At 39.7% G+C, this 27,983-nt stretch overlaps 1 protein-coding gene across 1 annotated transcript; it reads right to left on the bottom strand.

The window, feature by feature from the left end:
• On the bottom strand, positions 1–27,868 carry LOC140358456 (E3 ubiquitin-protein ligase rnf213-alpha-like). The gene is made up of 67 exons (XM_072443301.1): positions 27,768–27,868; positions 26,538–26,650; positions 25,761–25,843; positions 24,534–25,640; positions 24,279–24,454; positions 24,024–24,191; positions 23,758–23,960; positions 23,375–23,661; positions 23,038–23,297; positions 22,754–22,969; positions 22,143–22,335; positions 22,020–22,075; positions 21,756–21,918; positions 21,556–21,684; positions 21,379–21,477; positions 21,173–21,295; positions 20,906–21,095; positions 20,653–20,829; positions 20,416–20,568; positions 19,729–20,339; positions 19,479–19,638; positions 19,180–19,397; positions 18,976–19,113; positions 18,726–18,890; positions 17,367–18,630; positions 17,102–17,283; positions 16,490–16,630; positions 12,845–16,402; positions 12,649–12,773; positions 12,453–12,563; positions 12,260–12,384; positions 12,062–12,184; positions 11,918–11,988; positions 11,694–11,850; positions 11,458–11,596; positions 11,193–11,384; positions 10,983–11,113; positions 10,747–10,904; positions 10,458–10,664; positions 9,153–9,340; positions 8,949–9,069; positions 8,754–8,854; positions 8,493–8,675; positions 8,256–8,422; positions 8,069–8,177; positions 7,880–7,994; positions 7,628–7,802; positions 7,355–7,545; positions 7,145–7,264; positions 6,919–7,029; positions 6,444–6,686; positions 6,291–6,369; positions 6,171–6,205; positions 6,003–6,103; positions 5,776–5,932; positions 3,173–3,347; positions 2,910–3,001; positions 2,583–2,834; positions 2,377–2,506; positions 2,178–2,261; positions 1,921–2,101; positions 1,634–1,835; positions 1,472–1,549; positions 1,203–1,400; positions 1,007–1,096; positions 763–941; positions 1–694 (listed from the first exon to the last, which is right to left on the bottom strand). The coding sequence occupies exons 2-67, from the start codon at positions 26,635–26,637 to the stop codon at positions 538–540; spliced, it is 15,873 nt and encodes a 5,290-aa protein (XP_072299402.1). The 5' UTR covers positions 26,638–26,650; positions 27,768–27,868; the 3' UTR covers positions 1–537.
• Between the last annotated feature and the right edge of the window lie 115 nt (positions 27,869–27,983).

Below are 27,983 nucleotides of genomic sequence, written 5' to 3'. Positions count from 1 at the left end.
AATCATGAATTTGACATAACATAAGCAATGGGGAAACAATTGTTGTGGCAGTACAAGTAGTGGACACTTGGGCAAAACGTCAGACATTTTGACCAAACCAAATTCAAGATCTGGAGATGGATCCACAGGTGCTGCACTATGACTGAAGTTGCCCATTGGTCTCGACAGGATTTACTCAGCAGCATTTGAAGTGTGTGGCTCGATGCAAAAGAAACAGGTGAAGAAATGCACAATAGGGAAAACACAGTACAAAAGCAACCAATTACAATGAATGTGGCACATCAGGTAAATTAAAAAGTAAGACACAGGCTGAACATGGCAATGTAATTTAAGACATCAATACAAGTCACATTATTACCTGAGTTACCATTATCATTATTAACACCTTCAAATGACAAAGTGCAAGAATTGAGACTTAAGTAAACAAAACTATGTAAAAAACAAGACCACTCATCCATCTTTGGCTCAAACAACTCGATTGATACATAATGATTTCAAACATGACCTGAGGAATAATACCATCAAGTGAGTTTTGACTTATGATCGTAATGTCCGCTCCTGTTTGAAGCTGACACAGAATTTCCAAGCTTCAACGTAATGAGACAAACAGATTTCCTCTGGGAACAGTTCCTCTACATCAGGAGGAATGTCCATGTCTTTGCGCTCCATGTAGGACACCAGAGTATCTTTTAGACTAGAGGAAAAACACACATTTAGATGATTTCTTTTAGACACAAAGTGAAATGTGTAATGCAATCTTACCCCCACTCAGGTTTGAAGACGTCTGTTGCCTCAGGCTTGTTGAGCTCTAGTACAAGGAACTCATGCATTTCCAGCAGGAAAGAGTCAGCACTGTTTTTAGAGAAGAAACCAGTCAGCAGCCTGCGCTCATCCACGCCAAGATCCTGCTTGTACTCCTTAGAAACATCTCCAAATGGATCCTATAACAAACAATTCAGTTAAACATGAAAACTGTCTCCGAGACTTGAGACAAAGTATAGTTTACCCTCTTAAGTTTGAGCAGCCCTTGTGATTTAAGAGACCCAAGCAGCTGCCATAGTGCAGCACAATGCTTGAGAGAACACATACTCAAAGCCTGTGAAAAAGGATTATTTTGGTAAAAACAGACAGACAAATCAAAAGAAAAGTATTAAATTAAAGAAAGTTACATTAAACATAATGTAACTAATTAGGTTTCAGACCTTGAGGATATGTGGAGGCGTTTGATTTGACATTTTCAGCACCTCCTCCAGGTAGCAAGAGAACTGCATACAGGGCTCTCCTCCAGTCTTGGGAAGAAACCCAAGAGCAATTTCCACGGTGGACAAGGCATCGCACACCTCACTGTAAGAGTCCAGCTCTGTGCTGACTGCAAACTGGGTCAGGGTTTGAAGTGGTTCCTGGGGAAAAAAATACAGTTACACAACTGAACTACTTGTACTCTGGTTGACTAAGAACAGATTTGACGTACTTGTTTTATCTTCTCCTTTACATCCTTCAGGATGATCTCATAGTTACGCTCATGTCTGTTTACTAAAGTAGGAATGCCCTAAAAAACAAGATACAGATACTTCATTTATCAGCCCTGTATACTATTCATACACATATTTTATTTAGTATTTATTTTACTCACATTTAGAGTGATTAGAGGTTTGCCCAATAGAAAGCGTGACACAATCTGCTGTTGGATTTTAGGCAGGTCATACTCGTGCAGTGTTTCCTGGCCTTTCTCAATGCTGTACTGTGTGTTGGACAGAACCAGGGGCATGAGGTCTCTGTCCAGCTCGTACCGGATCACATGGAGGTCAGTCAGATCAGCTGGACTTACTTTATAACTGAGGTGGAAATAATTTACCAGATTCACAGTTTTAAAAACATTGATCACAAATTAGGTTTCCACTGTGGCATGAGGAGCCCCACCTGGTCTCCTCTCCAGTGAGCTTGTCCACACTGTAAACCAAGTCATTGTGCAGGGCAATGAGATAACTGACAAGGGCTGTGGAGCAGAGTCCTGGGCCACGGCGACCGGGTAACAGCACCCTAAAATCACTGCTGAGGTCCAAGTCTCTCATGCAGAGATCAGGGGGAAGCTTAATCTCACCTGAAACATGTTAATACATTTCAAATGTAATATTCTGGGTAAACTATATTCTGCAATTCTTCAATTGTACATTTACCATTGTTTGCCAAAAACACTCTAAGCTGATTCCAGGTAGTCAAAACTATTTTAATATGGTTCTCGTACCAGGCCCTTAGGGAAACTGTAACGATTTTTATTTTTTTTAAAGAGAGAGAAAACGATAGACAAATAAGAGATTTATACAAACAGACTAACTGAATGACCTATATCTTACAAAAATATTTGTTGCTGAATACCTGATCGCTGATTTTGCAGAAATTCAGCAATTGTGCCACCGAGTTCACCAACATTTTGAAACTTTTTGACAAGATTTTTTTGCAGAGTGAGAACGTCGGGAAGGCACTTCACCAGTCTGTACTCGGCTTCCTGAAACAAACATAAAAATATGGTTTGTAACACCACATTTGAATGAGTAATGTATGTTTGCTTGTTGATTCCTTACCCTATGCAGGAATCTCCACAGAACTGGCAACGTGTCTTTGCCATCGTTGTGCTCTAAAATGTGTGAGAGCCCTGAAAGAGAAACCTTCTCCCTGCAGCTCCACACAGTGGAACAATGGATCAAAGAGTTTTCAGGTAGAGAGCCCAAAAACAGCCGAGGGTCCCCAAACATGACTTTCATGACTGGACTGGCAGAAATGCGTTCATCAGAACGAATGAATGTATTCACCTCCTTTAGCTGTCTGTCCAGGTTCTTTAAAGTACAAAGTACATAAAATGAGAGAAATAAAGAATACAAATGAAAGAACGTCATTTGCAAGAACTGTACCTTCAGTTGAGGAGTAATTATGTTGCTCATCCCAGTTTCCCAATTATTTCTATTTTTGTTGGTGGATAGTTGATTATCATAACCAACTGGCCCTAAAAGTAAGGACAACATAATTCATGTTTGTTAAGATATTGTAGACATTAAAAAGCTTTTAGTTGGACAGGACACTTCATGTACATAGCAGAAAGAGGCTAAAGCTGATATACAGTCAGTCTGAATAAGAGAACCTTTCTAAACAAACGTTGCCATGATAGAGTGCGTACATGTTGGTTGCTGTGGAGGATGAAGTAGGCTGCTGATGATCAGATGGACAGAGCTGACTGTATCATCTGCTCCTTTTCCAAGTGATTTGATCAGACGTTTCTGGTCCTCTCTCAGATGATCAAGGAGAAACTCTCCTGGGTCAGCTACTTGGGGCTTGATGATGCGGGAGATTATCTATGTATGAAGAAATAATCCATCATTCATTCAATGTCAAAAAGTCAATTACAGCAGGAAAACAACAAGACATTTTGGGAATGTCCCAAAAAAGTGTCAACCATAGAATTGCTTGTTTATTATTAGCCAAGTTATTTGCAATAGGCGAGTAAATTTGGTGCATCTTCTTCTAAGTCAGTAGGTGATTATGTGGTCATATAGTCTATTATCAATATTATTTGCATTCATATGCCAGTATACCCAAACAGCATGCTTTAGATTGTATTCACTCTATATAATGCAAACTGTGCCAACATTGTTATTATTTATAATTTTACCATGATATGAAATGACTTCAAATCATGATCAAGCAATAGGCCAATATGTGATATTTCATCTACAATAAAGTACTAAATAGAGTTGGCATTTTCAAATATAAAAGCCCTCCCTACTTTTTACAAAGGAAGTCTGGACTGGCCAAGATAATAACCAGATAAAGAGCCAAGCCTATAACTGTTAGCATCATTATAAGCCAATATTACGGGACTAAACCCCAGGTTAAACTTTGACTCTACTGTTGACAATGACATTTGCCTAATGTAACAAACGATGTCTGTGTAATCCCTCATTCGTCTGGGTAGGTTCCATAGTTTTAAGAAAGTTCTGATATCTGTCACCTGAACAAAGGTTTTAAGAGTCTCAGTTCCTCTGACAGGGTTCAAACTTCTAATCTAATAAAATCTTATCTTGGTCTTAACTTGGGTTTCCAAGATCAGATTTGAACAAAGTCTTATAACAGCAAAGCAAACCTGTAAGAGTGGTTGTTGTTAGCCAGTGTTGGGAAGCGTTACTTTTTTTTGTAACTATCGCAAGGTACATTAAATTGTTACTGCCCTAGAAAAAAAACTCGTAACTGTACTGCGCTACTTTGTTATAAAAGTAACCCATTAGCGCACTCTTATAATACTAAAAATCAATATTATTGTATAACCTATATTGTTTTCAGACAATTCTTTTGCGTTGCTTAACACAGTAATCATTGAAACATCAACTAAACAAGCAAAGTAAATGCGTTTGACTGAGTTTATTTGTCTTTTATGTTGACAGACTACCACAATACCACGTCATACAATAAGCACGTGTAGTCCTCAAATATCGCTAAAACTAAAGTGGCGAATCGGCAAGAGCTCCAACGCACAACAACAGAACGCACTTGTTTAGCACAGTAGTTTTTTTTTAATCAAACTCACCACATTGCTGTTATCCAACATTTACTCCTCAGATACAAAATATTATTTATAATGAAGGAGAAAATGTTTTTCAAAACGTGCTTCTGAAAGTTTATTTCTCTTTGGCGTGAGGACAAGACTCAGTCACTAGTTGGACAGTGAGCATTCTCACAACACGCCGAGCTCTGGGATTGCAGAGAGAAGATGAGATCCAACCAAAACTAACAGGTCACTGATTTGAAAAAGTAACTTGGGGCGTACTAGATTACATGGGTGCACAAAATTAACTCCTCTAAAAAAGTAATTTGATACTCTAACGCGCTACCAGCTAATGCGTTACTTTCAACTCTGTGGTTAGACTTCTCAGAAGTTAAACGTTAGTTGTTTTAGAAAATATTAACTTAATTAACCAATATAATGTTGGGTAATTCAAGTTAAAAGTCACACAAAACATCTGTCATGATACAGTTCAAACTGGAGCACTGCCCTCGTGCCAATTTCCTGTGGTGTCAAATAAATTGTACATATGACTTTCCAAGCTGAAGGTTCACATCTCAGTTCAGCCAATCAGTGCTCAGCCAACATGTTTTAAAAGCCTCCTCCTCCCCAGCACCATTTTTGCACAGGAATAATCAGACCTGGGGGAAGAGTCTAATATCTGACTTAGCACATCAAATGCATCACTTGTTATTCCCTGCCCTGAGTCTAAGATAAAAGTAATGTTATTATCTTCCTAGCGCATTAATTTGCCTCAACACATTCATTTCTTATTGTAGTTTGTCCCGATTGACCTCATAGTGAACCACTAAATGTAGTGACATTCAGTGTTGGGCAGTAACGCATTACTGTAATCGGATTACTTTTCTAGTAACATAGAAATCTAATGTGTTATAATCAATTAATTAGTGATCAGATTATAGTTACTACAATATGTTACTAAGTTATAGAAAGCTTTTTTAATCAATAAAGGAAAGATTCCAAACACTTCATAATTTATATATTTCACTTTTTACACAGTAAAATAATCCCTAATCTGTCCCTTTCTTTCTAGGAATTGCTGCACTGTATCACAGTGCACTTATGGGATCACTTTTCTGTTGCAACCCTTCCCAATAAAACTTTTTTCTCCATTGTGTCAGAGGTGGATGGATGGGCAGGAACACTACTGTCTAAGTAACAGGTCTCCAGTTGCTAGGGAAATACAAGAGTATTGCAGTTACCTGTCTGTTCTTGCAGAGACCAAACAACATGGCCATGTGTGTGACCATACGAACAACTGCAAAGGGAACTGGAGAAAGACTCTTTGAGTCCAACATGTCTGGACTGTCTCTGCGCCGAGGGTCACCGAGGATGTGGCCTGTCTGAGTACGGTCAGCCCTATTCGATACCACAAAAAAAAACAATTTTAGAAATACTGTGTGTTTGTGTGTTTGTTTAAATAACTTACTGTGCTTGAGCAGCGTGGAACCCTCCTGCTGGCCTATGATTAATTCCACCTATTTGTGCTCCACAGTCCACACAGCGACTTGTTACAACGGGTCGACCACACTAACAAAGAGAGCATTAGATCTCCTTATGTCTCAATATATATTTGCTTCTTAGCAATACTACATACCTCGCCAATAGCACATGGATGGCCATTTTGACAAGCTGTAGTAATCGGAAGGTTAATATTACACAATTTAGGAATCGTTTATTATTCATTTTTTAAAAATGTATTTTGTCTGGTACTTACTATACCAATGCAAGCCCTGTCCCATTGCTTGCTGTGCCATTGTAACTTTATCTTCAGGCATGCTGGGTAAAAACGCCGCCTTTGACAAACAAAGAAATCTTCATAAACAAGGTTGTTCTCTTAATAATAAACATGACTGAACATGTGTTTTACCTGCATGTTGGCAGGTGTAAGGGCCAGCTGCTTCAGAGGTCCCAAAATGCCCTGGTTTCCACAGAGCAGCACAGCAGCCAGATGAACTGTGAGTTCAACTAAAACACACCGAGTGCTAGAGAGCGCTGGTCGGAGCGTTAAAGGCCCAAGATTATTTGTGACGAGAGCCTGAGCAAAGGCCTTTAACTCTGGGGAAGTGAGGACTTTAGAGCTCTGAATGTAGTCCATCCACAGATTTTTTTGCTAAAAACCCCAAAAACATGTAAACAGTAAATTGGATTAATCCCTCATTCATCCACAAAACGTTCCATTGTAGGAAAAAGATTCAGTTGTAGTCATCTGGACACTGGACACTTTTTCTAAAAACAGTGTCCAGATGACTAAAACTGATTTTTCTATGAATAATACAGTACTTCTTTTGGTTGTAATGCATGTTAACCATGGATAGTTATTTTCTAAAACTTCATTATTTTACCTCAGGTTTGGGATGAAGGCTTGTAATGGGTTCTCTGTACCATGTGGTAACTTCTCTGAACAGAGCTAGAAGCAGAAAAACTGCTCTGCACTGAGGTACACATCTGCACCTCTGAAAACAAAATCATAAATAAATAAAAGATAAATATAATAATTAAATAAAAAGGATAAGCTTCATATCTAAGTAATAAGCAGAAAACAATGCATCATTAAATGTGTATCTTTACCTCACAAGTCTCATCCAGGCCGTCCACTGTGCCATCCATAACCACTTTTGCAACAGCATTTCGGATGGTTTGGTAATCAGGACCACACACAAGAAACAGGTCCATTGGCGCTGCTTCAGTCTTTTGGAAAGCAGATGAAAGAAGAAACAGATAAAATGTATGCATATTGAAATGTTGTAAAAACATGAAAAAGGAATTTGGAAAGTGTACCTTTTGCAGAATTTCATCAGGGAAAAGCCATCTCATTTGATGAACTTTTAGGAGGTTCTGAACACTCTCCACTCCATGTTGAGTTCCAGTTTTCCTAATTAGATAAATACGATACCAGTTGTTCCCGCTCAGTGTGCACAGATCTTTCACACTTTTCAGGAAATCACTGGCTGCCTGGCGATCCTGAGTTTCTGTGGTCATAATAACCAGAGCATAAGCATCAGCACATCAGAAACATACAGTATGCTGCTGCAATGAATCACTGTAACTCACCTGTGGTGGTCGTTTCTTCAATGATGAGACCAGCAGCCATGTCCAAGTCCAAGCGGACTCTTGCCACCTTCTGCATGCAGTCCACAGTGGCGGAATCAAGAGACTGAGGGTCCGCTAACAGTTCTGCAAGGAAGCTACTTTCATCCTTTAGGAACAATTTCTCAAACATGGAGTCCTACAAGAACAGACATCTCACATGAGAAAAATCATTTCACGACATATATGACTTATCAAACAACTACAATCTGCTACCTCAAAACAATTTATGTAGAGCAAGTACAGTTCAGTCTTCTCTGTATCGTCCAAGAGGTTGCTTTCCTCCACCACATGGAGATGACGCTTCAAGTACTTTTTTATTTCATCAAAGCTAAATGCATATAAAATATAAAGTATTGTACTTTAAAGTAGAAGCCTTTCATATGCCACTTTCACAGACTTTACCTGTACTTCAAGAGGAGTTTGAGCACTACTGAACGAACCACCGGGCTTTTATCAAGAGATTCATCGAATGGGGAGAACTCTTTTGTAACAATCTGTCTTCTTCTGTGTGCTGAAGAAATAATGACAATAGGTGTTGACAAAACAGTCACAGCATTAATCAATAACACAAAGAAGAAATTTGTTTTACCTCCAGGAATCAAAGCAGGTTTTGCCTCGTGCAGGAGAAATGACAGTAGATCTTGAATAACCTCTTTAGTTGGCGGGGAGTTATCTTTGAAGCACATGGATGACACAAACTCCACAAAGAAAGCATTGCAGCGTCTTCTAAACTGTGCGTGAATGTTTATTTTAATTCTGCAAAACAAATGCAATCATAAACCAGTTAGTCAATTTGAAAAACAGAGGAATAATATTTCTAACCAACCTAATGGCATCAGAAGGAAGTACTGGAAAGTCATCATTAACTGGCTGTATGCAGTACGGACAGTACATCTGCCCCAGGACAAGCCAATGTTTGATACAGTGCAAGCAGTAGATATGCTGACACGGGAGGCAGATGGGGTCCTGAGGGTCTCCAATGCACACTGAACACTGAGGGAGACCAAACCTGTAAAATAGTAAATGAGAAACCAGTTTTTCTCAAATAGTTGAGTAATGAAGGGTTAATAATGCAACTTATTTTTACCTGAAGATGCACTCAACAGCTTTATCTTTGCAGCTTTTCAATAAACCAATTACTGCTTCAAATGCATCTTTTGTTTTCATGTCAGTGTTCCTTTCCAAAATCTTAACAATATTAAATAACATCAAATAACAGAACTTTATTGCCGTTCATTAAAAATTACAGGATTTATCTGCAAAATTAAACTAACTCACTAACCTTCCAAAGTTTTTGCGTGTGGTCCAAAACTTCTGGGACAAGCTGGTGCTCTAGTTCCTCAATGCCTACCAACATGTGCTCCACAAATAGAGAAAGACAAAATATCCGATTCCAAGCATCCCTACAAAACATAATGCAGACAGGGGTTAATTATAGTCTAGTGCGTGTATCAATTCATCACACAACATAATCTTCACGACTTACTGCACTCTGCTGACAATTGTCTTGCTTCTCGCTCCGTAGAATCTCACATTGTCTTCGGAGCAAACTAGTTCAATGGGAATCTGGAGTTTATGAACCTGCCTGAGCCAAGTCTGTCTTTGGTCGTGTGTGTTCAGAAATGTGGGCTCCAGATGTTCCACACAAGCAAAAGCAGCAAACACATCCAGTACCTTGAAGGAATTAATACAAACAAACAAACAAACAAAAAACAACATATGTAAAAATATGACCAAGTGGGATGGTGTTTTTATGTTGCTGTGTTTTTAATAGTGCATGTTTTAGTTCACTCCTCCCAGCTTGTTGCCTAGTGACTACCTGTAAACCCCAATCCCTGCCCAGCCACAATCAACGCACCTGCGTTAGTTTGAAACAAAGGGGTTTAATGTCGGATTGAGGGTACACGAGTGGAGAGGGACCCAGGAAAAACTTGGACCTTGGGTACTAGGCGTGGTAGGCAGCGGAAACGTCATGGATGAGGATGAGACTTGGATCGGCGGCTCGGGACGCGGGACTAACGGTAGAGCAGCTATGGGGCCACGGCACAGAGCGGATGTGGCGTGCAGGACGGGAAGGGGATACAGCACAAAGGTAAAAGAGTGGGGAGCGCGAGTGTCTGTGGAGTGGCGTGCTGGGATGGTCAATGTGCTGGACCAACGAACCACACGAGACCAACAAGACAAGAGAACTCTATGAAGGAATCCTGCCTGCGCTATAAATGTTGTACACTTTTGAGTATTGGTGTTCAGAGGAAGACATATGGTTGTAAACTCGTTGGTATGTGTACATGACTCCATGTGTTTGTCTCAGGGACACCAGCACGGGATGGAATGGACAGAGCGTCACCAGGGCGGACATCGAGAGGACCAGCAACGGAAGGGACCGAGCTAGACCACCACCAATCGCTACAACAGCAGGGGCAGAGTTGAAAGTAGCTCCAGGACCAGGTCGTCCGTTGAAATTATCCGATTGGGGGAGAGAGGACTACGGTCTTAATGGAGAGAGCGCAGTTCCATTCTTAACATTCATTTTGTTAATTGGCCCTAATTTTATACTTTCATCTTTCTTGTTTTAACCTGTTTTTTTGTAAATAAATTGCATATACCTTTTTAACTGAATGGTGCTTATTGGTTACACAATATCATGCTCTTTCTTAAATTTAATTCACAATTAAAATAAATAATTTGGATGAATATCGGCCTCAGCTACATCCACCTTGTACAATAAAGCTCACCCTGTGACACATACATCATACATTATGTTAAAAAGCAAACTAAATAGTGAATTTACCATTTCAGGTCCATCTCTGGAACTAGGATTCCTTAAGAGCGCTTCAGTGACTTGTGGTTCTATGCAGATTATCCTGGAGAGGTTCTGCAGTCTGCTCTTGAACTCGTGATAAGCGGCATGGACCCAGGACAGAGATGTGGGTCTATCAGTGGCTTCGAGCTTTATCTTCAGTTCATTCACACAGCTGTTCAGAGCACCACTCAGGAGCTAGTAAAACGTAACAAATATGTCACATGGTCACATAGCAACAAGCATGTAAACGGTAACAAAAAGTTATCTTTTTTAGCACCTGCATCTCTTTTTCACGGGTTACATTCATGGTCAATGAGACATAATCCTGTAGATATCGCTGGTAGAATTCTGTCTGTGTGTCCTGGTCCTCTTTTCCAATGTAGAGCCCCAATGGAGTTTTCCAAAAGAAATCATGAAACTGCAGTTGTGTTGGTCCTAATGATCACCAGAAAGCATTTTATTTTCTGCCATTTTGAAATAACACATAAAATGATTTTAAAAATGTACTTTTACCTTCGTGTTGGAGAGCATGAACCCACATATCCTCTAGGTAATCTCTGATCCTCCAGCTAAAGGGCATGCTGCAGCCGACTGTTATCTTTGGAGTGATGTAGTTTTGGACCAGAATTGTTCTGCTCTCAGAGCTAACACAAAATACTTGTTGTTAATATGACATGCATAATATGACACACTTGCCATTATACAAACTGCAATAGCACTTACTTGGGGTCTTGGCTTAATGGTAGGATTTGAAGAAGCTTATCATTACCAAAAATGTCCAGCCATAGATTTTTAAGAGAAGTCCCACAGTTTGTATCCAACAATAATTCCAGGTTTTGGTCACAATCGCTGATTGCGATTAAGTGAGCCAACATGGGGACTACCACAGCCTGAACACGTTTCCATAAGGTGTTCCTGCCATTTCCCAAAGATATAAAAGCAGATTGATGTTTTGACTCTGGAAAGCTTTACTTTCTGCTTTTCTCACCTGAAGGTCCCTCCTTCTTGCAGGGCATCAATGTTGGAGGCCTCTTTCATGACCCAGTTGTTTTTTAACAATAGGGCGTTGTCAACATGAGTGGCCAATAAGGCATGAAGATGCCTCTTTATTATTTTGTTAAATCCTTCTGTAAGAAGTCAAAGGGAAAATTACAGATCTGTTGTATTGTAAATTAATGGAAATAAATGCATTGCACGTTTGAAACAAGTAACTCATTGATTTACCTTTAATTTCATCATCGTCATCAAGAAGAGTGAGCAGAATCTCCACCCTGCGAGTGCTGCGGAAACCACTCTCCATCTGATCCCAGAGCATCCCAACTGCACTTTGCACACAGCTTCGCACCAGCATCGTAGTGTCAAGGACAGTATCCATGTCCTGCTGTAACAGAACTGGTCAGTGACACCTTCAGCAGGTGTAAAGGGCAAATAAACAAAACATGACTTACATTTTGATTCTTCTCAGAGTCTGTGTTCTCCTGTTCTGTCTCCATATACATTTCATCATCTACTTCCATGGCTGCAAGATATACATACAGTATGTTATCTTGAGGACGGTTTAAAAAATAAGGTATAAATAGAGTACAACGTACCTTCAGGTTGTCTCATATTGTTCTCAAACAACTGACTGATTGTCATTCTTTGCAGGATTTTGATGTCAGAAACCATTTCATTTGATCTTCTCAGGTCATCAATATGAACTGACCTCCAAGGTCCTTGACATAATGAGAAAAGTTGTATGAACACAGTGGTGCGCAATAAAGAACAAAAATAGTAATATTAAAAATTACCTCCATGAAAACCAACATAGGAAGTCCCTCCGACCATTCTTGGCAATCTTGAGATGAAATACACAAACACTTTGTGCCCCGTGTTCTCTAGGACAATCTTTCGGATTTCATTTATGGACGAGTACCTGGTGAAAGAGAGCAAAGGTGGTAGAACCAGAGTCTCAAACATGATAGACTGACATTGACAACTTACTTTGCAGATGCTACAAGATTAGCACTCTGAGAAGCTTCATCATAATCACACTGAACGATGAGAACCTTGAAGTTTGGTTCAGAATTGTGTTGACTGCCTGTGAGGAAGTGTCTGGACACAGAAGATAAAAGCATGAAATTACTTAATTGTTAGATGATTCTTTCATTACATCTACCCTGTACACATATACACAAACCTGATTTTTTTTAAGAAGGAGTGCTCTGTGTCAAATTGCTGCACTGATAGAAGTTCAGCACTTAAACCATTTTGTTCCAGTGGTTTTAAGTCAGAGGTTGTTAGAAGTCTTGAAAATGTTGTCACCTAAAGATTGAAGAGAATACAATATAATAAGATGTAACAGATGCATAGAAGTGCCTGTGGACATCGCCTACCTCCGTGAAGAAGCTGTTCCCGAGCTGTTCCTCCATAAAGTGAGCGAGTATATAGTCAGATAAACATCCATTATTCTGCTCTTCACTGTAGACTTTGGCTAAATGCTCACTCTCTCCTCTGGGAAGTTCACTGCAATCCAAACGAACAACTGAATCTGGTGTGGCGCATTTAAGGAGAACCAGTTTAGCTGCATCTAGAACGTTCTTCTCGGGATCAATCATTTCCATGATGTCGTTCTGATTCTCCAGCACTTGCAGCACCACAGAAGCACAAGTGTCAAAGTGGTAGCCAATAAAAACGTCTGCTGGATTGTACTTGTGTGTTTGAACAAAGGCTCCCTGCTGCCTGCCCAAAGACACAAAGAGCTTCACCCATTCCTCCAGCTCTTTAACAATGGTCTTCTGTTCAGCTTTGAGGACAGTATGGATGTCCAGAAAGTGTTTTTCCAGTCTGTTGATGAGAGGAATCGGAAACTGCTTGTAGACTATTTCTCTTTCCTCAATGACAATGAGTCTAAAGTCTTTGTGGACCCTGCACTTGACTCTGTGTGTCCCCAATCCAAGATCAACATACTTCTGTCCACCTAAGAAGACATAGTACTGATTCAGAGCATCATAGAGGCTTTCATAGAGGTTCTGCAAGTTGAGAAGAACAACAGTTTGCCCGGTCTCCATGCAGATTTTAACTCTGTTGATGTTGCGGCAGATTTGGGTGTATTGCTGATCTTTTGGAAAGCTAGAGCCAAAGATTATTTCCGGATGACCACTTTCTTTGAAGAAAGTTTGTTGAAGGATTTGAAGAGCTGCATAGTTTTTGGTTAGTACCAGCAAGTAACGACACTCCTCATCCTGTCCGATAGTCTTAAGGTTTTCCTTCACAAACTCGATTGCACTGATGTTGTCCAGGTTGGGTTTTATTTGCAGCTCATTTTTGAAAAGGGAAACTGCATCTACATCCACTCTTCCACTGAAGTTGCGCAACACTGCCTTCATAATTTCCTCTGCAGACGGTTTCCTCTGCGATATCTTGGCAACTGCAAAAATCATCTTAATTAAGCTGTAGTAATCACGTAAACCAAAGAAACCATTTTCTTGCATTCTACAGATCTCCAAATAAGCTCTAGCAAAGGGCCTGAAAAAGTCTCTGACCATTTCTAGAATCCTCTTATCGGATGAACATATACCCTTTGCACTTTCAATGAGCTCCTTCTCATCTGGATCACCGCGGGAAACAAAAATACCCCTGTTCATTTTTGCTGGATCCAAAGCCCAGTTCGATATCCCAATGAATCCGACTTTTTTGTGAGGCAATGGTTCGTCATCAATGCATCCTTCCTCAAGCAATGGATGGAGAGTTTTAAGAGGCATTTTTGGAGAGTCTTCAGCCAAACCAATCTCATCAAGGACCACAACTGAAATGTACTCCTTCAGATTCTTTCCTTCCTGGAAGCGTCCACACTGCTTGAATGTATTGATAATTCCCTCTGGGGTGGAGTGAGGGCTACACTGGAATGACACTAAGTGGATCTGTTTGAGTCTTTTGTAAATGTCGGAATGAGCAGATTGACCTTGCATTGCATCAGCCACCAAAGTCTTAGACAGAGATTTTGAGCTTCCAGGTTTTCCAACTAAAAAAAGTGGGATTTGAAGCTCAATGCAGAGGACCATCATGAACACATTCTCTTTCAGGGCATTGTTTCTTGCTATTCCCATTGGAACCTCATTGAGAAATAGATCCTGCATAAGTATGATTTCTTGCTTCATTTTAAGTGGGGTGTAATCTGGTGGTAGTTTTCTGGAGACTATTTGCCTGTAGTCTTCCTTATTCTCAAGACAAGCGTGATAGCACACTCCTGTGGCCATAACTAAAGACCATAAAACAGCATCTCTGTCTTCACTGCTTTGATTGGAATCAAACTCATCAAAGAACATGGCATGATTGTTCAAAAACCAAACAAATGCCAGCATGCAACGTTCCACATCTCTGAGGCTCACAAAGCTACATTCATCTTTTCTTTTGCGCATGTACTTCTGTGAAGCTGAGAGGACATTCACAATAATATCAGAGTAAACTGTCCTGATGTCATGACGCTGAATCACTCTTTGTACTATCTGCTGAATGTAAATCTTCTCTGTGTCATCATTTAACTGCCCAAAGTCCCACACAAGTGGGATCATGCTTGGTGGTAAGGCGTGAACTCGATACACCAACTGCCGCAGAGGAATAGATCCTAGTTTTTCATCAGTTTCCTCAGCTCGAACTCTGTATCCTAAACCGGCAGATTCTAGTCTCTCGATCATCTCATCTGTGTGCTTGCGGTAGGGATTGCACGCTGCTATGATATGTAGACCAGAGCCTGATGTCAGATCTTCTCCTTGAACCGTCTTGTCACAAAGGACCTCCTTGATGCTGCTGATGGCCTCGGTGGTGTTTGCCTCGTCAAAGAACAGAACAGAATCAAAGCCATAGTCCTGTTTGTTGATAGCAGCCATACTTTCTGCTTCTCTGACTTTGGCATAAATCATGTTTGAGGTTGTTCCTCCATGGACTTTGACCAATTTCATGTTCTCTGTAGCCACTCCACTTTTTAGTAACTCACAAACAAACTTAATGAGCCTTGTTTTCCCACATCCCGTCTCTCCCATGATGATAACAGGAATGCCACACCTGAAGCGCATGTGGATTGCAAGTATCTTGAGGATGTTATCAGTCGTCAGCTCGTAAGTTTCATCTGGATCGAGATGGCACTGAATACCAAGAACCCTGCACATTCGCTTTATTTTTTCTCCTCTTGGAAGCTGGTCAAAGTCGATGTTAAAAGGCACTCTCTGCAATCTTAGGGCGTCATACAGCCGTTTAGTCATAACATTTCTTTTAATGACTCTTCCTGAAGCAGGATCAATGGCATCAACAGAGTTGTGATTGTTCGGCTGAAGGTGGAAACCTATAAAGGTAATGGATTCATGATCATCATTAAAAAAGATGTATGGGTGTGGTTCTGTTTCCCATCTCTTTCGAATGAGGAAAGGAGCCAAGTCCTCTTCTCTTACACCAGTCAGATCTACCTGGTCCATGCCAGGACTCTGGTCAGAAATATTAAGAGATGGAGTGGCAAAGTCCTTAGCCATCAAAATCATGAAGTCTACAACAAATCTTTTGAATCCAACTAGAGTGTTTCCAACAAACTCAGCATTGCAGAAGACAGATGTTTCGCAATCTTTAAGTTGTAGATTGAGGAACCATGCAAAGTTTCGTAGTTCTGCCCAGGATGGGTTCACAATTCCACAGTGCATGAGAAGCATTTGAAGACATTCGCCGTGTGAGCCTTCAACTCCATTATATGTGAACCTATCCAAATCAGCACGGGTATGAAATCGTATGAGATATTGATAAGATCGCTGAAAGGCAGGACTTCTAAATTCTTCATCATCCATCAATGGATCTTCACTATTAAAAATTGCGGGGTCATCATTTTTTCTCAGCTCTCTTTCTAGTACCTCCTTTGGAGGTCGGCAGAAAATATTCGGGAACACATCTGTGAATGAGTATTTCTGAGCCTACAAAACAAACAAACAACACTAAAGCATTGTTTAAAGCATGGTAGACGTGGGTTCATAAATTAAATGTGATCAGAAAAGGCCTACCTGGCGTGCTGTGACTTTGGATTGATCCAGGATCTCCACTACATACAACTGCTTCTCATTGCACTTCCACACCTTCCCCTCAGAGTCCATGAGACAGCGCAAAAACAGCAGCTTGAAAAGAAACTGCGGACTGCGTTGAACCTGTTGCATGACACAACCAAGATTAATTCGTTTTTCTGTTTATGTTTTGTTTTAAAGGCGGTATGGACGATTTTTCGGCGATTTGAGAACGCAGGCGGAAGTGCGCATGCGCACTCCCCCGTGCGGACTGATACAACACACACGTGCGTTTGTTTATTAGCGCAACGGAGCGCATCGCATCGCTTGTCTCCCGTAGATTTCTGTCCACTTCTGCGTCAGCTCGAACTGTCTTTCTCCGTCTTCATTTTGCCCCGTACACTGAGGGAACTATATTATGATAGATCCATGCGCTTAGGCACGCGGAAACGTGAGGACGAACCGCACGCGGCTGCAGGTGAGCGGTAGGTGCGTTTTATGATTGATACGTGGCAGGACAAATGATTTATCCACGCCACGAGGAAATATGATAAAAAATTTGCTGAAAAAAATCGTCCATACCACCTTTAAGTAACACTTTTAAAACATCATTACCGAAGAGGTGACGTCAAAATGAAACACAGTGAGTGCTTTCCTCTCTGTTTGGTTCAGAAGAGACTGGAGAACAGCATCCTCATCGACCGTGGGCTCAATCAAGCGAATGCAATTCATCCCTGTAGTCTTCTTGGTTGAGTGTTTTAGTTTTTGATACAGTCTCTTAATATAAAGGGATTTGCCTGAAAATAAAGCAAACTCATTGTCACTAACCACTTAACTATAACTGTGACAATGAATAACTACATACACGAAGACTACTTACCCACACCAGCTCTTCTGGATGAGACAATACCAACACACAGCCTGTCTTTGAATGCAGCTGCAGCACTACAGTGGCCCTCAGGGACCACATAATGATCATGCAGGTATTCCTTAATCCTCACTAGTGGAGCTTGGGGAACCATGTGTACTTTGTACTGGCTAAAGGCAGATGGAAGGTAAGCATGCTCTCGTTCAGAGCTGCAGAATATAACAAGTCTGTAATCCCGGCTGCTTTGAGTATTTAAGCTCTGAAAGAAGCTCTCGGCTTTAGAGCTCACATCGTATGTCAGCACATCTGCATACAGCAGGGAGTAGATCTTGTCTCCCCTGTACCCACAGCTGAGACAGCGTCTTAGGAAGAGTTCTACTTGTTCATAAGGCGTGGTGGAGGTACACAGGAGCACTTCATCCTGGGTTGGTAGTGACTCATCTTTGCTGCTCATGTAGGTGGAGATGCAAGATGTCAAGATGTCCTCATGCGGACAAACAACCAGGTTTGGTTTTCCAACATTTAATCCATTCGGAAGTTTTCTGCTGACGCATATTGTAAAGTTTCCATCTGAAATATCTACATCCCCTTCACTCTCTGTCACATTTGCTAATATTTCCAACAGTCGTCCAAGTGTCCTCAAGTCTATGACATCAGGTAGTGAACCCTTCATGTCTTTCATGTAAGTGTTCCATATTACATCAAATTTCTGCAGTCCACTTGCTTGTTGGATTAGCGATGGTAGAAGGTCATATTCACTGCCAAAATCAGAACTTGCTCTTTCTACCATTGTGAATGTCTGAAACTCAATGTCCTCATTTTGATCTTGAGGCTGATTAAGAATTTCATATTGGAGCTCATGCCACACCTGTCTCAGGTCTGCGGTGGAGCAGTCAGGCTTGACAAAAGAGAGCATCATCAGAACTTGGTCATCTACATGGGACACGTTTTGTTGAGAGAGGTGACTGCATAGGTATACAATCTGTTCAGCTGTATAGTAATTGAGATAGTAGTGCTGGGATCTTTGCTTAGCCACAAAATCAATCCAGAATTTGAGACACTTCTCAATTTTTCTACAAAGAACAGGAAGCTGGTCCTCAAGGCTGCCATCTATAAGAACTGCACTGAAAGCACCGCCAAGGTTGAAGTCCATCATAATACTGGGGTCCATACCATTTCTGCAACTAATCTGAGCTTCCCAGTGTCGGAAGAGAGGATTACCAGCTGTGTACAGTGCAATAAAGGCCTCAGACAATCTCTGAACACTGTCAAAAACCTGGAAAACACAACCACACACAAACAAAAGTACACCGTTTAAAGATAAGCATTTGTAAGACAACAGGGGAAAAAGGAATTATTTAAATAAAACACCTCTGTGAAATGCTCCACTTCATGTTGTCCCTGGTCTCCCTTCCCTGACATAAGCATCAGTTTATTCTGCAATTCTCTCAGATCCTCAAGAGAATAATTTCTTATCTGTCGACCATCATCATGTTCCTCTGTGATCTGGAGCTTTAGGGCCTCGTCAAGACTTAGCTGGATGGTGAGAATCAATATTAAAATTATTTGTACACAGAACAAAAAAATACTACAAATACAAATGGATTAATGTGGCATTAACCCTTTTTCCACTCTGTGCACTGATGACATAGATCCCCTTCTTGTTGATGGATGAAGCTAAAGAAAGAGATGACAACTCCACGGAGCCATGGCTCTCTTTCACCGTTTTCAGCCACTCAAGATGACGAGCACTGTCTCGCTACAAAACAAAACAGTGTTAGATTTTACACTTACAAATATTGTTGGTATCATGATGTAATCGAACCAGTTTCTTAGGCAGGTTGGGATCATTCTGTAAAGCCTTCCAAAGCTTTTGGATCGCACTTTTGAAAGATTTAAAATCTGAGTCCTGCTTTAGTTCATAAAGCATAGACGAGTATCCAAGGACAGCATCATGGAAACAAGCCACCCGGTCCACATCCATGTCATTCTCTCCAGCAGAGATCGAGGCCAGGTCCACAAACACCTTCAACTCATTGATGTCTGAGAAATAGTCATGTGATCATTAGATTTTTAATAGTAATAGTAAGTGTAAAACTGAATTATGGGTATTTGCATTTTTACCTTCAAGGGCCTCTTTGACCCAGCGCACAAAGTTTCCCCTGAGTGCCAGTTCTACCAGACAGTCTTTGCGGTCCTCAGTTATTTCCACAAGATCCTTTTTTGCTTGAATCAAGTCATTGTTAATTTGATTGATCTGCAGTGTCTTCAAGTTTGACGGCGTCTGAAGACAAATAGAAACAGAACAGAGCAAATTGTTTTACATTTTGTACAAAAAAATGGTAAAAAGCTTTTATAAAGAACAAGTACTTACAACTTTCATGAGGTTGTCCAGAATGCTGAAGTCACCCTGGGGGCAAAGGCTCCTTTTCACTTTCATGATAATCTCTGCTGAAGCCACAGCCACGTGAAGCTCATGGAACTGTTCAATTTGTTCAACCCGATTGCGGACCCACTGTTTGTCATCAGATCGATCAAGGCTGCACATATTCTCCAGGTCCTGTACCAATTTTTGATACTTTCCCTTGTAATCTATGAAGAGGTCATTGATCCTCTCAAGCGTAATACAGCCATTCTTCAGAGAAGAATATATTTCCTTGTACTCATCAAAACAATTCAAAAAAATCTCTTCATGTATTCTTTCTAGTGAAACATCTTCATCATCATCATCATCTTCGTCATAAGAGTTTTCTTTACCCACAAAAGCTCCCACATGTTGTTCCCAACACACTTTGAAGATATAAATGTCTCTGAACATGTACATCTTTTCTGCCATGTCTCTGATATCTTCGTCTAAATTAAAGTATGTGACATCATCAGCCTTGTTTGAGGATTTTTCATCAAAGAGATGAACCTCTATAAAAGTATTTAGAGGCATGTCCTCAATGTTGACACGTTGTCGCTTCTTTATGTCATCGACATCAACTATCAAAAACATAACCATGTCAGACAAAAAAATGTAGTTCAAAGATGGATCCAAGAAGCTAGAGTTGCCACATACCCGTTATAACTTCTTCAAGTTTGTTGCTCATTGTTACCAAAATATCCACCAGCTCTTTCTCATGATAGACAACATTCACTTCTTTCTGCCTCTGCTGCAACAGCTTTTTCATTTTAGTTGCATTTGTGTATTGTGTTTTTTCAATGAGACCATCTGTATATTTGCAGAGGCAAAATATCAGTACTTCAGCTAATTAGGAATTGGACACTTTATGGAAATTTGTTATCTTGCTCTTACCAATCTGTGTCAATTCTAAAAAAACATCTTTCTTCTCCAAAATGATGTTGATCAAACCAATCTCAATGCTTCCATGAACAAACTCATTGACAGCATTGTCGAATGTTGAAATTGCTAATGCAATTTTTTCACTGGCGACATCAGAAAGCTTCTCAGACACACCTTCCTCACCCATCACTAAATAAAAAAATAAATTGTAATGTATATTACACATGGGCACACATGCACTTTTATTTTATTATTTTATAAATACCGTATAGATGAAAAATGTTTTTAGAAGCAGTCCAGGAGAGGAGATGGCGCAGTATTGTCTCTTCATCATCACAATAATCCCCTCCACTGTGTGTTGGCCATGACTTCTCAACTATGGCTGAGATTAATTTCCCAAACTTTCCAAACCAATGTAAAGCAAACCTCTCAAGAAACTTTCCTTCAGAATTTGTCTTTAAAAAAAACAATAGGTGAAACAAACTTGTTTTACAATGTGAGAAAAGAATGAACTTGTGGTGGTAGTATCTACCTGGCATAAAGATGTAACAGCTTCTAGAGCACACGCTTCAATACAAGAAGCAACATGTGAATGTGATGCACTGAGGCGCTCTATGTTCATGCAGTAGTATTCAATCTGTTGCGTCGGAGACTCCTATAGATACACATTACCATTTTTGATCACATTCAATGAATATTTAATTAAGAGTGCAAAAGCAAACTTGTACACTTCTGTACCTGTTTGAACCTGCCCTCAAAATCCTTTGTTATTTTGTCCTTCCACTCTTTAGTGAAAACGTCATCTTTGAACTTGATAGACAAAATGTTATTCCAAAGCTGAATAGGGAATAAAATTGTTTAACATTTGAAGGAATGCAGTTATAAAAACCCTATTACTGAAAGTATATGACTTACCTCAATCTCTTGTGTATTCCTAGTTAAACTGACTCTGAAACACTGAATTATCTTTTTTCTGATTATGTCCAGAGCAGTATCCAGGGCATCTTTCGTTGATGTCTGTTTGTTTGTTGTTTCTGAAGTTTCCTGTGAGGTATATTTGACACTTTACTTCAACCGGACCCTAACATACTGTATACTTTATAAAATTTGCATACCAGAGGCGTGGAAGAAACAAAGTCTGAGACTGATGCAACAAGATGCACGCAGGACACAAGAATATCAGTATAGTTTGCACAATATGGTGGTCCTTTGCAAATACCGTCCAATAGTTTAACTGCTGCATCCAGGCAATCCTTTCTGTAAGTATCTGTAAAGGGACTAGAACAATCCAATCAAAAATGAAACGGTGGTAATTAAGATACGCATAAAAAGTTTTTTTTTTTAAATTCTATAACATAAAAATACAAGGCATATGTCACCTGCACTTATTTTCTACAAGATTTCCATTTATGTGCGCCATTATTTTAGAGACCTCCTAAAAGACAAAATGGAAACTTTTTTGTAGCAATTCTTAAACAGACATCATTATAGCATTTACTTACCTCAAAATTGTAGTATGTGATCTGTTTAGGAACTTTTAAAGAGAATATATGAAGCAAATCGAGAAGTTCTGGTTTCAAAGCGATGCTCCCTTCCAACAGTTCACTTAGTGAAAGTAAGCACAACCAGGAGCGCACCACAAGAACATCCATCACTCCAAGATGAAGATGATTCTTCATCAGGTTGACTAGACTTCTGAAAAGTACAGCCATATGTTTAATGATTATATAAAGTTTTTAATAATGTCAGAATAACAGAATCTGAAAGTGACAGAGGAATTGTTACTGTGGGAAAAGAGACATTTCTGGTTTATTAATATGGATACCCCCCACATGTTTTTATTTTTCTAAGATATAATTGAAACTGTACTGTATGAAAACACTGTACTTAAGGTACATAAAATACCTTGTACAACTCATTACTCATTCAGTGGAAATGCATGCCATGTTGTGGTGGTACTTCTAGGAGGCGTTCGCAAAGGAGAGCGCTTGTGAATAAGAGAGAGCGGATGGAGAGATGACGGAGAATGAAAACATGTAACACGTTGTTGTTTGACGAGATTTCTGAGAGCACTGAAATCTACAAAAGTTTCCTTCTATAAGTGCAACATTACCTTCTGTCTGTATCAGGAATGTGCTGCATATCCTCAATGTTGTGAATGCCTTCCAATCCAGCCCAAGACATCACATTCCTTGTGTTATGAGAAATCAATGCATCATATGGCTTGGTGATGCCTTTGAGAAGATGGACCGTTGGCAGCACCAAAATCCAGTGGGGCAATCGCCGAGCCTTTGTTGCATTTATTAGTGACATCAACATATCTGTCAAACTAAACAAAAATAATATTTGACAACAATACCAAAAATATATAAGGAATGTATAAAACAGCACTTATACTTTTTGAAAATGGTGGCATCAAGCAAAAACTGTTCCCAGTACTTTACAAAGTCCTCTTGGTTTGATCGGGGCAGACTTAGTGCAATGCAGAGTCGACTGCGCTCCCCATTATCCAGGAGAATGTCATATCGACTACACACACAGAGCATTATTACAGCAGCTCTGAGTGGATCTTGTACATAAAGGTTCTTTCCCTCTTGGTTCTGCAGCAACTGAGGGATCATCTTATACAGCATGAAGTTCTTTAACATTTTTTTCACCTAAAACCAAAATAAAAAGGTTAACCTTGTCTCACGTGACATTTAAGATTTTTGAAAACTAGTCAAAGCGGATGTACCTCCTCTTTTCCAAAGCCCAAGGACTCCCATTTGACTTGTCTCTTCTCATACACTAAAGGATTCGAGTAAACCTCAAAGAACTGGTTCAACCGTGCCAGAAAATTCTTTAAATTAACGTCAGACCAGTCTTTGAGAAGATCAAAAATGGTTTCAAGCATTAATTTGCCAGCAATTTCCCTGCCTTGAATCAAATCCCTCTTTTGCAACAAAATTTTTTCTATCAAGAAATTCATGAATCCTTTTTCAGGTTCCACGCATATTATGTCATCATACTGATGCCAGCTTCCTGTAAAGGAAAAAATATATACCAAAAAATAAACAGCGTATATATGTTTTTAAACAGTATCAAGACAGTATTTCAAGCATAAAGAACATAAGTTACCATCAGAATTGAGGAGCTTGTCTTTCACAAATAAGCATCTATTTGTCACATCAGTGTTGTCAACCTTGTAGATGCACTCATACTCATATTTCCTCTTTTTACTATTGTGCACAACATATTTGTATGGTATGAATACACAAACAGCTTTTGATTTGCTCGTCACCAATTCACCCTCAACTAGAAACCCATGATCTCCAAGATTTCTGTAAAAAACAACAAAATGATCAATATTTGAAAAACTTTTTAAAAGATAATAATAATAATACCTAGTTGGGTGTAGTTCAACTATGTTTTCATTCCATGATCCAATATGTTTTCCTGCCCGGATGAAGATCTTATCGCTCTTTGGATCAAATTTAAAGTCCTTTGAAAGAACTGCATGAAAATGTATAACCAGCCTGTCATGCGCTTCAACAGTTAGGTTCTTTTTTGGCCTAAAACAAAGTCCAAAAGAGTAAATTCAACTAAACGCAAATGACTGAAAAAAAATACATGCATGTACGAATTAAGGTCTATGTTACTTTTGTGGTCCTTGGGCAGCGTCGGTGGGCCGTGCGTCGTCTTCTGTGGCTTTACTTGGGTCAGAAGATTCTGACGTTTGTTTTTCTGTTGAGGCCTGACTGGTCCCAGACTGCTGTACCTCAGTTTGCTCTGCTGTGGCCGCTGGTGGATCCACACTTGAGCCTGAACTTTTAGTCTGTAAAAATATTCACATACAATTTTTAACATAACTTTTTAAGTTGTTATTGAGTATATTCAAAATTAAATTGCAATACCTCTGAGTTTGGACCAAAAATCATCTTTGGTTTAGTATTTCCAGTTTGGCTCTTATCTGGCACTTTTCCTTTGTTGTTCTCCTGTCGTTTGGTCTCCTTGGTCATTTTTTCCTTTAGTTCTACATTCTCGTTCGCATTCTTGTTTTTAGTGTTTTTTTTCTCACTTGTCTTTTTATCATTCTGGTTATTGGTGTTGGTCCCTTTATCAGAACCAGGCTGTGATATTTCAGGAGCTGTATCTTGTGTTTTTTTAGACATCTCTGTCTGGTCTCCTTTTTTACTTTGTTTTTGTGCATTTCCTTTTACAGTAGTTGTTTTCTCATTAACAGCTCGCATGTCTCCAGATGCAACAGTTGTACCATCATCTGTCACAATTTGCTTCACGTTGGTTTCATCTTCTACCATTGGCTTCTCAGTCTGGTCCACCTCTTGCTTTTTCTCTTGCTTGGTCCCTTGATTCAGTTTGTCATTAGTTTCTTTATTTGCATTCTGGTCCAGCTGTGATTGACTGGGGGTGGATGAATCCTTCTTTTTTTTTCTTTTTCTTTTTTTCTTGTTATTAGTCTTACTATCGCTCTGGTCATTAGCCTTGGTGCTTTTATCAGAATCAGGCTGTGGCGTTGGCGTAGCTTTTCCCTGAGTTGGAGATTGTGTTTGATTGTTCTCTTGTGTCTGATCATCCTTGGCATGTTTTTTAGTATCTTTTTTTACCATATCCATTTTTTCATGTACAACTTGTGTCTCTTCAGATGTTCTGACAGAATCATCATCTGGTGCTCTTTGACCTGTGTCGGCTTCACCTTCTTCCATAGGTTCACTTGGTGGGAGTTGATTTGCTGGACTTTTCATCGACACTGCACCACTTTGTTCAGTGACTTCCATGTTCTCTTGTGGTACGTCAGCAGTGGCTGGCTTTCCTGAAGTGGACCGGTCATCTAAAGAGGAGAGCTCTTGGATTGACACTGAGCTTTCACTATCAGACCCATCTCCTTCTTGAGCTCTTGTGTCTTTGTTGTCATCAGTTGGAACAAGTGACATATCAGATTGGTTGGTATCTGTAGACATATTGTCATCTTTTTTCTTCTTACCTTTCTTCCTTTTTTTTTTCTATAAAATACCAGAAAATTAATACTTCAAAAAATGCTACAAGGAGATTGCAACTCATAGCAAAAATTAAAACCACACAAAGTAAACACTAATTACACAAAATGGAATTGTTGCCGTTACCTTTTTTTTTGGATTGGCATTTTCATTCGGACGTTTTGGAGATTTATCATCATTCTCTACAGTGTCGTCAGGGGCAGCAGTATCTGGGTCATAAAGACAAACTGTCATGTAGGGTTGTGCAATTAATCAAATTTAAGTCGAGATACAGTCAAGTGACATGTCTAATTGTCATTGATTTACTAAGAGCAACTTTAATTTAGCTAACTGATTTAATTAAGGTCTACATCCATGCATATGTCAGAATGTCAGTGTTCAATGTTTCTGTTGTTGTGTTGTTTTGAATTCAGTGTTCAATGTTTTGTTGTTTGTGCTGCTCCAAATCACCAGGACAAGTTCCTATGTCTGTGAATTTTGTTCATGACAGATGGCAATAAACCCTTATCTGATTGAGTAAAAACGGTGGATTGGAGGAGCACAGAGCAGACTTGAAATTTGACTTATTTGTGTTTAATTGCCCAGATCAAAACTCTTTATTGTTTATGTTCAAGAATCCCTTCTAATTCAGTTTTTAAGTAGACTAAATAAAACATTGAGAACGATAAATTAAATGTTTTTGTTTTGTTTTAAGGTGTCTAATTGCCCAGTCCATGATGAATAAAGACAATTGTGACGTATGTGATGGGACGTCGCCCTCTTGTGGGTGAAACTCAAACATTAGAGTATAGGTGGCACTTACAGAATCCTTAGTGATGTTTATTTTACTATCATCAAGTGTCGATTTTGAGTATAAATGTTTCAATATCCCACTAAAAACCCTCTGGTTAATAATTCACTTACCTTGCGTGACTGCAGGTTGTCTTGATAACTTTGTTCCACATTTACTGCAGAAGTTGGGTTTCTTTTCCAAAATATTGTGTTTACAAGTAGGGCACTTCATTTCTGAATATTATCTGTAACAGTAAAACATATGCTCGATAAAACAAATGTTACTTTCACTTTTGTTGTCACACAATCAAGGCCAATCATACCAATGGCGGTAGAACAAAAAACAAAACTGAGAAGTCGCAACATTCCCGGGGAAAATCAGCGTTGACAGCACGATTTATGCATATAATAAATTCATAAATAGTGAGTTTTCCTTCAGGTAAATGCGCGATGTTTTCTGCTACGATGCTTTTGTAAAATAATGCAGGGAAAAAGGAGGTCTCACTCCTTCCCATCATCACTATAACAAATCATATCAGATTCTTGAGCTTGATACTATTTTATTGAGTTTTAGCACATTTCAAGTTTAAGTTTATCACACTTTAGCATAATGAAGGCATTTTATAATATGTTTTATAAACTTACAGTACGTTGACTGCCTAGAGCTCACTTTTGAAGAAAACATCTATGTCACGATGCCAAGTCCGTAGCCAATGAGAGGACAGAACAAGTAAAGATACTTCCTGTTTGTCTCTCCCAAATAATAGCTACAAAAACGTACACTGAAGGCAATTATACCCAGTTTACTGCAGATATAATGATACGTGCGGTTAGCCACAGATCGTCAACCCAGTTCCTGCGATGTTTTTTGCGACACCTTGTGGCCGTATACGGAAGCTTTTTTTCATTCCATTACAGTCTAGGTTAACCCTATCCCCCCTAGCCCTAGCCCTAACCTTAAACCCCTAACCCCTAGTGGGAAAAAAATAGAGAGTAAGAGTGTAGCTAACTCATCCCAAAACAAACTAGACTGTGCAATCTATAAGTTTAAAAAGTTTAAAACCAAATTGCTCCGTGCGGGGGTCGAACCTATAGTCTCCCGCACCGAAATATGGACAGGAAGTATGACTCCTTCAACTAGCAGGTGTCGCAGAACGGGATTGACGGGGCCTAACCGCAACTTATATAAATTCAAGTAGGATAAACTAAGCGTATCCTGCTTCTAGTCGCGCCCCATCACATGAGCGCAACATGTAGAATAACTTGCAAGTAAAAACCTTAATACATTTACTGTCATAAATATTCCTAAGGCTTAACGTTACACGAGAAACATGCCAGAGGACGACAAACTTGCAAACTTACCCGGAAGTGCGCTGTTAGCTTCGGTCGTGCGGCTTCGTTGGCTGCGGTAGTGTCAGTCTATAAACCTTTACAGTCTTTTTAGGACAAGAGGAGGATGACGCGCCCTTTCTAGTGTAGACGACTTAAGTTTCGTTTTGTCTGAATTGGGAGTTCCCTTGAAGAAAATGCGGAAAGTCTTGTCTTGAGTGGGAATGGCTCAGCGTTAACTTTCTTTTA

This window comes from Eucyclogobius newberryi, unplaced genomic scaffold, assembly GCF_026437365.1.
Source record: "Eucyclogobius newberryi isolate DKJ021-1_F unplaced genomic scaffold, fEucNew1.0.hap1 SCAF_13, whole genome shotgun sequence".
In the NCBI taxonomy this organism is placed as follows: Eukaryota; Metazoa; Chordata; class Actinopteri; order Gobiiformes; family Gobiidae; genus Eucyclogobius; species Eucyclogobius newberryi.
This window is presented reverse-complemented; position numbering and strand designations above follow the sequence as displayed.

Bases quoted from the DNA above. Each gene is read 5' to 3' on its own strand.
- LOC140358456 (XM_072443301.1), bottom strand. From the start codon at position 26,637: ATGAAGTGCCCTACTTGTAAACACAATATTTTGGAAAAGAAACCCAAC. The intron at 17,284-17,366 runs GTAAGTAGTCTT...CTTTATTTTCAG, and splicing joins ATCCAGAAGAGCTGGTGTGG to GCAAATCCCTTTATATTAAG. The intron at 9,341-10,457 runs GTAAATTCACTA...AATTCCTTCAAG, and splicing joins CCAGAGATGGACCTGAAATG to GTACTGGATGTGTTTGCTGC.